At 38.2% G+C, this 13452-nt stretch overlaps 1 protein-coding gene across 1 annotated transcript in view; it reads right to left on the bottom strand.

The window, feature by feature from the left end:
• The window catches only part of LOC140159422 (uncharacterized), a 125820-nt gene that overhangs the window by 44413 nt on the left and 67955 nt on the right, over positions 1-13452 (bottom strand). The window contains 4 exon segments of the mRNA XM_072182894.1: positions 2160-3130; positions 3133-6512; positions 6614-7551; positions 7606-8624. Coding sequence (XP_072038995.1) covers positions 2160-3130; positions 3133-6512; positions 6614-7551; positions 7606-8624 — 6308 coding nt within the window.

Raw genomic sequence — 13452 nt, 5'->3', positions numbered from 1 at the left:
TGTGAGTACATTCACTTGAGTTGGGGGTGCGTACGTGTTTGCCGACAAACGAGGACACACACAAGATTTTTCACCCTAAACTGTGGACCTACTTCCAACCGAGGACTGTCCTCTGTCTCAAACTGCTGCAAAAGACCTCAAATGCATGCTAGATCTACAAATTCTGTTGCTTCATTTAAGCACCAAGTTTTGGAGTTTTACCAGTCCAAATTTGCTCGCACCTTTGATGCAACTTCTGTTTGCACTTGGACCTCTTTTTGTAATTGTCCAAATTGCAGGCAAATGTAACTTACCTGCATTTTCCCCTCTAATTTATTTTTCCCTTCCTTCTTTTTTTGGTTTTGGTGGGCGGTCTTAGAGGTGCCTGGCACCTGTTCGCTCCAGCCATTCACTGGACTTTTAAAACAAATGTTCCTTTCATAATATTGTGTAATTTTTGATGTAACTTATGTGCAATATTATATATTTCTTGTAATTCTGTGCCAGTGATAAAGTGTAATAAATAAATAAATAAATAAATAAAATAGATGCTTTAAACGCTATTTGCCTGAAACCGAGGACCACACGTGTAAAAACTACCATCCGCAGGGTGATGGCTAAAATTCCGTTTCGTATTATACACACAAAAAATCCGCCATTTTAGTCCACGGTTAGGCGATGAAAACATCATACACACATCCTCGGTTAGATAGCAAAACACAATGTCCACGTTTGGAGGCAAACACAGACAGGGGTGTGTGGGGGTGTGTGTATGAGAGCCTCTGCCTTAAACAAGTATCACCTGTTTTTTCACCAAGAAAATATCTACCTTGTTTTGTCAAAGAAGTCATCCAACGAAGGGTGGGTGCAATGGGAACCCGCACTGACCATTTATTCAATATAGTTTTTCAAATCCTCACCCTGTGCCTTTTATGATCCCATGGCACTGATAGCCATGCCATGTTAGTGTCATATTTGCCACTTTGCCAGCATAATTGTTAAACAACAATATTTGGCCAGCCTTCATAATTTTACAAAATTTTATGTCTGTTATACACACACTCTCAGACATGGTTTCATACTTGAACAGTGAAAAGGATACCTATTCTCATGTGTAGGAAAATCCTAAATTAAAAATCAAATAAAAACACATGTATGAAATTAATGCTCCTGCTGAAATGTGTCTTGTGAAATTGCCAATTTACACATATTAGTTTCATCTTTTTTTCCATAGCAACCTTGCCTTCATATTTAAACTGCTTTTATGAACTGACACAGAAAATAAAACAAGCACCAACTTGTTAAATCAGCAGTAGGTACTTCACAGCGGAAATTACTTTCATGCAAGCGCAAGAACTGTCTGAGTGGTTGATTTGGTGTTTAATAGACAGAAATAAATAAATGATGATAATATAAGTGATATTTGTTTGACTAAGTGTGTGTACAATAGAAAGAGGTTCACTGCTGGGTGTTTGTTTTGTTATTGGCTTACAGGCAATGAGATGCATTATAAAATTCATTAAGACCAGCCTAGAAATAAATAGGTTTGTCTCTAACCCCACGCATATCTATGTGAAATTGAATTGGCTGCATGATCAGCCAATCCTGGATCCTAATTTAATGTCTATAGCAAAATGAATTACACAATCATTTCTTATTAGGATTTGTAATATACCATATTGTTTGTAATAGTTGCTGATGGCTGAACCTTTCAACCTCAGCTTCTTAACATATCACGATTAAAAGAAAAATAATCCAGGCAGTTATGATCTGGGCTTAGCGTGAATGTTGATTTCAAACAATATGGTATATATTCAATTCTTCTTGGCCCACTTGTTCCCTGTAACCTTTCAGTACAATATAATACACCATACTTCTATTACTTACAAACATTTTGACAGAAATACACCAATCCAGAGAAAATATCTTACACTTCCCACAATGCATTTCTTCCCTGTACTGATTTGCTATTCAGTGCAACATGCGTATATAGTAACAAAAAACCTAAATTAACAGAGCTCATCCTTGCAACAGAGGTATTTCTAGTCACTATCGACCCATCCATCTTGCACTGAATAGCAAATCAGTTCAAAGAAATACATTGTGGGAAGTATAAGATATCTTCTGTGATAACTCCTCACACCTGTTGTACCTGTGAGTTGAACATTGAGTATTCTTACCTGAGGCAGTTTGTGTCCACATCAATCTCCAAAGGCTGCTTCATCATCTTCCTCTTCTTGAGTGGAATAGATGACTCATCTATGGATCCCACAGTGTTCTTCTTCTTCACCATTATAGGCTTCAAAGACACCACATCTGGTTTGACTGCAATAAATTTAGTCACCACTGTTTTTGCTGCAACAGCAGCCTTCTTTTTAGTAACAGTTGTTGCAGATTTGCTCGTCTGTTCCAACGATTCTGCAGAATTCAAAACTACAGAATCTGATTGTATCACAACCTGTGGCACGGATGTTGCTGGTTGATCTAACACAGGGGTTTCATCTGAGATGATGATTACATCTGGTTCCAGATCCACAGTACTTTCACTAGATTCCTTTTTGTCTGATTTTGGCACCTTCAAAACAGACTCCGCCATTTGTGATTCAGAGTTTGCAATCTCAACCACAGGTTGCATTTGTATATCATCAGATTCATTGTCTTTTTGTTTTGATTTAGGACCCTGCTTTTTGGAAGCGACTCTCTGTCGCTTTATTGCACTAGATGCAGGTTTCTTTGTTTGTCTCTTTTGAGTTGAGGCAACAGTTTTGATAACACTTACTTCTTGACTTGCAATTGATGCCTCTTTTTGTTCATTATTAGTTTTTCCAACTAAAACATTTTTAGTACTATCAGAATCAACCACAGGCTCTACCGCTTGTGATTTCACACTATCAGAGATACCAGGAGTCACAGCTATCTGCTCTTCGAGAGGTTGTTCATTTTGATTTGTTTCCTCAACAAACTTTCGCTTCTTTGTACCTTTAGCAGTGCTATTACACTCTTGTCTCTGGTCTATTCTTTCATTGTTTTTACCTGATGCAGCCTTTGCTGTTTTCTTCTGCGTGGACTTTTTGTTAGTGGTGACATTGCTTGAATCAGAAGATGCCTTTTCAATGTTCAGTGATTTTCCATGATCTTGATTTACCACCTCTAGCAAAGCCTGCTCTTCAGAATGTTTTTGATAGCATCCTCAATAGATGCATCAATAGCGTCTTTCATGGCCTTTAATTTCACAGTTTCTATGTTAGCAAGGGCTTTCCTTCCCTTCCTTGTCCTTCCGCTAATCGTTTCTTCTTTCATTGTTCTGTTTGGAGTCGTCTTTGCAGTCTTACTCACTTCTTCAATAGATTGCACATTTTCATTAACATTTTTGATACCTTCAGCAGAAGATGCCCGAGAAGAGGCTTTAGAGCCTGAAGTAGTTTTTTTGTTGGGAGGAACTTTCTTTCCTTTTTTCCCTCTGCCTTCCTTGGGCAGCTCATCGACTACCTTGGTGGCTTGATCTAAAACTTCTTTCTCATGATTGTCTTTGGCTTTGCTTTCTTTTGATTCAGTTGCTTTAATAGGAAGTTCTTCTGGTGCAACAGATGGTTTTGTAGTTGCACCTGCCTTCCTCATCTTTGTTGTTCTTCCACTTAACTTTTCAGCATCATTAATATCTTTGACTACTTCCTGAGGCTCATCATTTACGGACAACACCACTTCACTTGAGTCATCTGGAGTTGCTTTTAATGAACATTTCTGGTTGGCAAGATCATTCTGGTCCTTAAGACTTCCATCATCTTTCTCTACATTTTGTTTTGCATCCTTTTCAACTAATACTTCATCCACATCTGCTGCTGCTTCAATGCAAACAGTCTTTTCTGTCTGTGTCGCATCAGTCACCTCATCTGCTTTCGCCTCTGGTGTTGATTCTACTAAAGCTTCTTTGGCCGATTTGGTCATGTTGGCTTTTTCAATAGCTGCTTTTAAGCGACTTGCCTTTGATTTGGGTGTATAGTGTGTTGCCTTACGTCTCCTTCTAGGTCGTTTCTTCCCTTGGGTGGTTGTAGTAGTAGTAGGGGTGGTGACAGTGGGTGTATTACTTTGTACAGGTGGTGCTACTTCTGTATTGTTTTCAGTTCTGCTTACTTCCTCACTGATTTTATCATCACTAACATCATGTTCTTTGATAGCTGTAGTTTCAGACAAAACTTTTTCAGTTGAAGTATCCATGTTGCATTCTACTGAATCTTCCTTAACAATCTCTTCTTTTCTTGATACGTCAGGTACTGATATGACTTCTGTCACATTGTCAGAATCTTTGACACTATCTTGATTCAAGTCTTTTTCCACCACACTGCCTTCAGCACCACTGACTTCTGTACCCGTATTTGTCTCCAAAACTGATGCACTTTGGTTTGCCTTTTTGCTGGCAGCAGTAGCCTTCTTCTTGCCTTTACTACTACTTCTCTTACTAGTTGTCTTTCCTTTCTGGGATTTCTTCTTGGTTGGACTGGTTTTACTGCCTTTCTTAGTGCCTTTACCTTTACTTGGTGACAAATCACTTGTAACAGCACCAGCTTTAGGGGTGGTTTCTACTTCTTGTGTATTCTTGTCAACAGGCTTTTGTACTGTGCCCATAACTAATATTTCAGAATTTTCAGTTACTTTAGCACTAATTATATCAGATTCCTGATTTTGCACCACATGTGATTCCTTTTCTGCTTTGTCAGCACCAGCACTAGCATGTTCAACAACTTTCTGTTTACCATGACTCTTTTTCGGTGACTTTGTTTTTGTTTTACTTTTCCCTTTTGATTTCACTTTGGGAGAAGTAGGCACAACTTCAGAGTTTCCAGTTTCATTTGAGTCAACAGATTTAGCCACTTTTGAAGCTTGTTTCTTTCCTTTCTTAGCACCGATGCCCGATTTCTTACCCTTAGTACCTTTCTTTGCTTTTTTAGTAGTAGTAGTGGCAGTAGTACTTTGCCCTGTATTCGATGTTGTTGATGTAATACTACTAACACTATCGTCTCTGCGGATAGATTTATTGCGTTTTTTGAGTTTCACACTTTCAGCAATCGGCTGCAACTCTATGCCCATGGCTAAATTAGCTTCGATTAACGAATGTATTCTAGACACTCTTGGTCGACTAATCCTAGACTTTTCACAAGTAGTTGCCGTGGCCATCTCATTTTTATTAGATTTGGGCGAGTTCTTTTCAATTACAGAACTGTCCTTTCTTATGACTGTGTCTCGATATGCAGGGGCAGAGTTTGTTTCCTTGTTTACTATATTCTTACTGCTTTCTTTGGTCTGTAGATCCCCAGTTAATCTACTTGAACTGGCTGTGATATTAACTAATTGTGATATTTCAGACTCATCTTTAGGAATTGCTGTTGCCGTCTTTGATCCTACCACATCTAAATCAGCCTTTTCCTTGTGTTTATCCTTAGATTTCTTTTTCTTCTTGCTCGATTTATGCTTTGCCAATTTCTGTGAGTTGTTGCGTAGGGCCGTAGCAAGATAGGATGGCCTAAGGTACGTGTTGGGAGTTGGGTGCAATTTAGCAAAGGCAGACAGGTGATTTTTAGCAGGTGGCTGCGTGTAAATAAATCCAAAAGGTGAGTGCTCAGGTGCATCTAACTTCAAGGCTCGCAATTCGTGGATAAGGGCATCTAGTTCAAACATAAAAGCAGGGCTAATTCGACCCATAGGTCTGGAATATGATCTATATTTCCTTCTCCGTTTCTTGACTGAACCGCTTTGATGCCAGCCTAAATGCTTTCTGTGTTTTTCACGTTTACCGTAAGAATACAACCCATGTGCCGATGTAGCAAGTGGATGCGACTCAAGCATCTCGCTCGTCACAGATTCTGTCGCAGATGGTACACTTCTTATTCTCCCATGTTTATCTATAGCATGCTGATCAGGGTTGCTGTTATTGTCCGTACCAATGCCGCTGTCGCTAAACAATGTCTCCTCACTAAGACACGTTGTTGCACTTTGAGGCGAGGGTGATTGTTCTTTGTGCATTTTATCTTTCATACCCTCGCCACCATCAGTTCTTATTGGCTCAACATGGCGTCTCTTATTAACGTCATGCAACATTCTAACAGGTTCTGCAAAAACATGAGATGCTGTATTTGGAAATAACTTGGTGCTTCCAACTGGTGACATTATGGGCGATGGGTTTTTGCCAGGACTGGAATGTTTGAACACTTTTGTCGAAAATACTTTGGGTGGTGATTTATTTCCAAAGCTTGCTTGTTTTACTGTTTCAAGTTTGTTAAACGGATCACTGAATATATCACTCATTGTTTGATAATTACTAGTGGATGAATTCGGCGGCGATAAAGATCGTCTTTGTGGCACGTGTGTTTCATTATCAGGTATTAATATGTGTAAGGGAGTTGTAGGTGAATTGACAGCTGTTGTAAGTAAACCGTGATTAGACGATGGTAATAATGTGGGAGAATTCGACTTTGATTTATGTTTTTTCGATTTCTTAGTACCTTTTGATTTGCCATGTTTTTCCCACCTTTCTTTTTACCATTGCCACTGCTACTACTGCTGTTGCCACTTTTATGCGCAACTTTTAACAGCATATCCGATGATTTAGTCCTGGATTTGGAGGATTTATGCTTTTTACCCTTTGTACTGGATTTCTTGCTTTTCACCTTGTTCGCGGATTTGGCAATCTCAGCAAATGCATTGGTCACAAAATCCAGCGAGGTCGCCGATGATCCTGAAGCACTTGAAAATGGCGAAATAGATAATGCCTTTGGTGTTGAAGAAGCTGTATTTTTGCTGTGAGTCTTTTTCTTGGATTTAGATTTTTTACTTTTAGATTTCCCTGTGGAATGTGGGCTATGATTGCTGTGGCTATCAGCACCGCTGCTTTTACCCGATGGCAAATCGGGTGAAAGTGAGGATAATTTAGTTCTGGATTTACTTGGTGATTTTGATGATTTGCATTTTGTTACATTAGGTGAAGATGACTTCTGAATAGGCGAGATGCTTAACGACGATGCGGAAGACAGAGAAGATGGACTGGGGAGAAGTTTGCTAGTAGTATGTTTATGCTTTGACGATTTCTTGCTTTTGCTTTTCGATTTATGTTTCTTTGGTTTGGATTCATCCGGAGAAGTATCAGCAAAAACATCATCCACACTCAGTTTGATCTTTTTCTTGCTATGTTTTGAATGTGTGTGTTTAGTTGGAGAGTGTTTTGTTGTAGAATGTTTAGATGGGGAGTGTTTCTTCACAGAATTTGTGCTGCTACTTTTTGTCTTTGAAACAACTGAAACACTCTCATTCTTATCAGTCACTTTAGTTTTCTTAGATTTTGGTGGTTTCACGGCAAGTGAATCATCATTTGCTTTCGTTTTCCTTGCCTTTTTATGTTTTGGTAGAGTATCAGTCTCGGATTTCTGTGATGTAGCTTTTACACTTTCACTGTCTTTTATTTCAGTTGGTTTTGATTTCTTGACTGTTTTCTTTGGCTTTGTTGCTAAACTAGTATCTGACTTTGAGTCCACTAGTGGTGGTGCACTTTGTGTTGTCTTCCCTTTTAGCAGTCTCCGATTTCTTAGCAATGGCGGGAGACTTTTTTTGGAGATGGCTTTTTATCAGTCTTTTTTGTTTCGCGATGCACTTGTACTATCTTTAGTTCTTGCTTTTGAGGTTTTAGAATTCCCAGAACTGGCTGGTTTTAACAAAGATTGTGAATTTGTACCATTCTCATCTGCCGCTGTTTGATTGGTACATTCTGACGTCTTTGTTTTCTTAAGTGTTGGACTAGTTTTTGGAGTTTGTTGACCATTTTTCTGTCCATTTTGTTTTAATTTTGGACTATATCCAGAATGCACTGTATACTGAGAATTGGCAACAGCCAATGTATTATGATAATCCAAATCAAGTTCATCCCCTGTAACATTAGGGGTCACGTCAGATTCTTTCTCACTCATAATTGCATCCGCCCCAACTGTATGCGCGTAAGTTCTGCACCCAAAATCGCGTGTTTTCTCTATAACATCGGCAGCTGTCACAGCTACATCCACAACATTGTCCACTTCCGTTACTACCACAACCGTACTGGTATCAATAGGTATGGGTACATCAGACTCATCATCAGTAGTACTAATTCCATTTGATAACATAGTAGCATCAGTTCTACAACTAACATTTGATCCCACAATGTCAGGTAAGCCAGCATTGACACCGTCGCTTATTTTGGATTGCTCGGTTACAACTAATTCTTGCGATAATCCGATCTCGAGTGTCTGCTGGCACATAAGAGACGATGTGATAGAATCCATGTGAAGTACTTCAGGAATATTGTCATTACCTCCATTACTGCAATCGACAATGGCCTGAAGTAAACACTGTTCTTCTTCTTGAGACATGGCTGGTGTATTAGTAGCCTGAGTCCCTGCGCCCTCTGCATTTGCATTACAAGGATGCTGAGTGAGTTGAATATTTCCGCTGGAATCCAGTATTGTTACCTCTGTCTCCATCTTGTTATCTTTTGTACCATCAGACTTGCCACTACTGCTTGCCTTTGATTTTCTCTTTATGTTGCCATTACCAGCTCCAGAAGCACTGCTCTTAGATTTGCCTCCTGTACTTTCTTGGTTGGGTTTTAACTTCCGATTACTTCCCTGCATGAATGACAAATAAACACACAAAAGCAAATTAGTTATTGCGGTTACAAATTAACGCCTTTATGTGACATTTAATATCATATATATATAAGTTGCGTGATTCATCAAGAAAAGGATACAGCCTCAACGAAAGAGAGAGAGCAATGTTATCATTCACACTACATATAATCTAGAATGAGTACACCTCCATACACACAACAACTGCATACACACACAAGTTGCATAAAAGCTTGCTGATGCACCCTTATGAACACCCCGACATTACACTCCACACAGATCCCAACACCCCTCCCACACACCCCCCACACACACCCCAACACAACCAAGCACTGGGATTCACAACTTTCAGTTTTCAGTAACCAACAGCAGACATATACATTCTATTTATGATTTTATTAGCCTTACCACAGTCTACAGACACTTCATTTTTACCGCGGAGTGTTGACTAAAGCTACATTCATACTACGCCACAATTACTTTGTGGTGTGGTGCGTTGCCGTACTGCATAGTACTGCAAAATACTGCATTGCAGGTATCGCAATAAAGTTAAATACAATTTAACTTGGAAATACAACGAGTTGTGTTGAGTTCCGGCAAAAAGTAATCAATATATCTGCAATGCACCGCAAAGCAATTGCGGCATAGTATGAACATAGTATGAAGCAATTTGAATGTCTGGGTTTGGTGATTGACAACGGTGGTGACAGCACAACTGAAATTAAGAGAAGACTGGCTATTGCAAGGACAACTGTGCAGGGTATGTCAAGCATATGGAAAAGCAGAGGCCTATCCATTGACCTCAAGATACGCCTACCGATACTTCGTGCAACTGTGTTTTCCATTGTCACTTATGGATGCGAGTCTTGGGCTATGACCAAGAATGATAGAAAAAGAGTAGATGCTTTTGAGATGTGGTGTTACAGGAGGCTTCTACAAGTGACATGGAAAGACAAGAGAACAAATTTCTGGATCCTCGACAAGATTGGCACAAGTCTAACCATCAGAAGTGGCATAATGGAGAGAAAGCTGAAGTACTTTGGCCATATTGTCAGGAAACATGGAGGTGTAGAAAAACAGATTTTGCAAGGGGCTATGGAGGGCAGACGAGGAAGAGGATGTCCACCAACATCTTGGACTAATGACGTGAAGCTGGTTTCTAACCAAGGAATGCAAGGTGCAACGCACTTGGCATCAGATCGAGTGAGATGGCGTACTCTTGTGAAGACCACAGCAGCGCTACACAGCGCCACCTGACACAGAGAGAGATGAACAGACCTTAAGTGCAAATGTTTTTCATGCTATATTTGATCTAGTGACACCATCAGTAACTGCGGATCTGCTTGTCCACAATTACAAAGCGATTTCTCCTCCTTTGCCCGTGTTTACAAATGCACACACAAAACATACATACACAAAACATACATACACACCCCCACTCTTCTAACTTAAGAAGATAACTCATCCTCCTAGCAGGTGACACATGATTTGTGGTGACCATACATGAATGCATACTGTCAGAATTTATGACTGATGTGTAGTACTACTAATAAATGTCATCCATCTCAAATGGCTGATGATGGATAGCGAGACCGATGTGCTAGAAGATGATATATTAGATATGGTAAACCCTCTGAAGCATTCTAATTAGATATTTTATACTGGGGTCTAAAATTAAATTATAGATCCTAGAGAAATGTCTCACCTACGATTATTATGGCTTTCTACAAATATGACTTTTTTGCTCACCTATTGGTTGGATGTTTTCATATATAATTGTCGAATGTAAATATAGGACACACTGGACTGAATTAAATTGCGGGAGGGAGGGGGTATACTCAGTACAAATGATCATACAGGGACGTGCAGCAAACATGGGTAGCATTTTTCAGCCATTTGGTATATCAATCACCCCCTTTTTTCGGCCAATTTTGGTATACGGGTGGGACCTTATTTCAATATTTTCTCTTTTATTTTGGAAAATAGCCCAATTTTGCCTCACTGTAATCAACAATTTTAGAAGTTTCCCCAAAATTTGGCGAAAAGTTATACAAATTAAAAATTTGTGTTAAATTTTGCCAAAATTTTTGAATTTTGGTATATCAATGGGTCCAAATTTCTTAAAAAGTTGGTATATTGATGGGGCCACTTTCAAATTCTCAGCAGCACACCCTGGGCAGCACACCCCTATTCAAACCAAACTTGAGTATCCCCCAGATTAAATTTAAACAAACCAGATTAAACCCCCACACTGTGGATATCAGAAATTTCAGATCACTTTTCATTTAGTGAAATGATACACATTCATAGAATTCATAAATATATGCCCTAATTGTATTTTTCTGAGAATTACCAGCATTAGTAACAAAGAACTCATTCAGTTCAATCTTGAGGTAAGATTGCATACAATAAAGGCAGAGGATGTCTAAAGACATTCCCATGGCCCAATGGGGTTTCTGACCTTGGTATGTCTGGTTTTTGTACACATGTGGCAAGTTGACCATACTTTGCATTGGGATTGTGTGCAAATATCTGATGTTTTCATCCTATTATTTAACATTGAAAACATCGAGACTTAGGAATAAAATTAATGCAGTGGGACAATATGAATGTTTCCTGTAAGAAAATCAAATATCAGTCCTAAGTCTCAACTATTAGCTCGTTGGCTGCAGTTTTAAAATGACCATTTTGTGTGTGTGGCAATGGGGACTTTGCCTCTAAAATTAGGTTATATTGGTCAAATTTCCCAATCATAGTGCATTGTAGGAATGCCTTTAAGCCTCCTCTGCAATAAAGGCTTGTAGACCATCCACTCAACAACAAAATGTACAAGCTTAATGCTACCTTCAGGGTCCATTCTTTTGATACCACTTTTTCTTGCACTTGTTTCATAAAAAAGTCAAATGTTATACAAATAGAAAGACAAACAGCCTCTTAAGAGCGAAGTACAATCAATGACAAATTGTGCGCAAGCCATTTCAATTGCAGTTGGCGATCTATTAATAATACAGCAGGTAAAACATTGTAAATATTGCATTAGATGTAATCCTTCTCTATGCTATTTGTCCACACAGCTCTTTCTTCCAGGTGATTTGTAAAAATCTTTCAATATTGAAAAGTTTGACATTTCCGTAAAATTCATTTTATAATTATATACATTCAAAAGAGAACAAGTTCACTCACTATTGGTTCTTGGTTCATTTCTTGTCTGATAACATTTCACAAAATCTTACAAATTGGCTGAATTTGCCCAAACTTTGTGAAATGTACAGCGTACAGGTTCCATGCATTGCAGTGTCCTAAGGGCCGTGTGTCCATGTTTGAGTTAGTTATTAGCATGGTAAGTAGACAGGTAGCCAGACAAATGGAAAGTAAACATACCAACACAACATAATGAGCCATTTGTATGGATTGACAACCAAACCGCTATCTCGCAAATTGTCGCAGACATTTACAACAAATTACATATTGGTCGTTTGCGTGTGACATGCATGTAATCTGATTACGTCCAGTCATGTTGATAATCAGAAAGAAAAATAGACATGGAGTAGTCTAGAGCACTATGGATAATGATATCGATATACATGGTCAGCAGACGCACATTATGATCTGTCATGACATTTACGTCTGTAAAATGTTGATTCTCCTGTAAGATTTTGTTAAATCAAGATTTTGTTAAATCACACAATGTAAATGATACTTTTTGAAGACAAGAAAACTGTTCATAGCATAAAATAATGAAAACACATTTTTTAAATCGCCTTTAAAAAAAATTTAACCATTTTTCTGTGAAAATACTGAAAAAGTGAAATAAGAAATACTGAAATCAAATGAAACATTGAAAAATTTTCCATTCTCATCTGGTTTTGCTATTAAAAACTACCATCACTCATTGACTCATGTTTTCCAAGATATGGATATTTTTAGTCCTCTTAAACTTGCAAAAAATAATATTTACAAAACATTTGTACTTATTTCCGCCATATCTTGAAATCAATTTTCCAGAAATCTTATTTTACCTGATCATAGAGGCCCATTGAAAATACTATTGGCTTAAAAATCTTTATCTTGTATTTTATAGCTGTAATACCTCAATCTCTGTAAATTAATTATTTTTATCAATAAACAAAATAAATAATTCTGACCATTAAAAGAACAAATGCTTAATCCTACTCCCTCTTTCCCAGAATTGTTTTTGCTAAAACAATTTTACCAAATGACCTTTAAAGCTTATAAGTGACTTGACTACTCGCTGTTAAATGCCAATCATATTTATTACATGTAACAAGCAAAGAAACACCGCTATACCTGCGCCATGTAGATTTATACGACTGAGCTTGAGCGGTATTATTTCGATTGAGATCTCAATTGAATGTTAAGTGGTTGGGTAATGCAATTTCTAAGAAGTTAATCCACAAATGTAACAATGGGTAATTATGTTAATTGTGCAAGATGGCCAGAGAGAACGACGAATAGATGAAGGTACGGTACCGTATTGGGGCTGATATGACTGCTGCGCTGTTATCACTGCTGCATTTGTGACATAATATAGCCTGCACACCTGAATCATCAATGTCTTTCAAAATTGCTGTATTTGTACAATCTGACTGACACAAACATGGCGGCCCACAATTTCTTAGAATTAAGGCGATGGTAGCAAATTCAACCCTTCAAAACATGCCATTTATATTGTTTTCTTTATATCACATTTACCAAAACCCGTAAGAGGAAACATTTTTAAAAAAAGAGGAAATTGAAAAATTTGTAAAATACTATGTTTTAAAATTTACAAGAAATCATTGTTTCTTAATTGAGAGCCAGAGTATCC

This window comes from Amphiura filiformis, chromosome 8 (assembly GCF_039555335.1).
Source record: "Amphiura filiformis chromosome 8, Afil_fr2py, whole genome shotgun sequence".
NCBI lineage: Eukaryota > Metazoa > Echinodermata > Ophiuroidea > Amphilepidida > Amphiuridae > Amphiura > Amphiura filiformis.
This window is presented reverse-complemented; position numbering and strand designations above follow the sequence as displayed.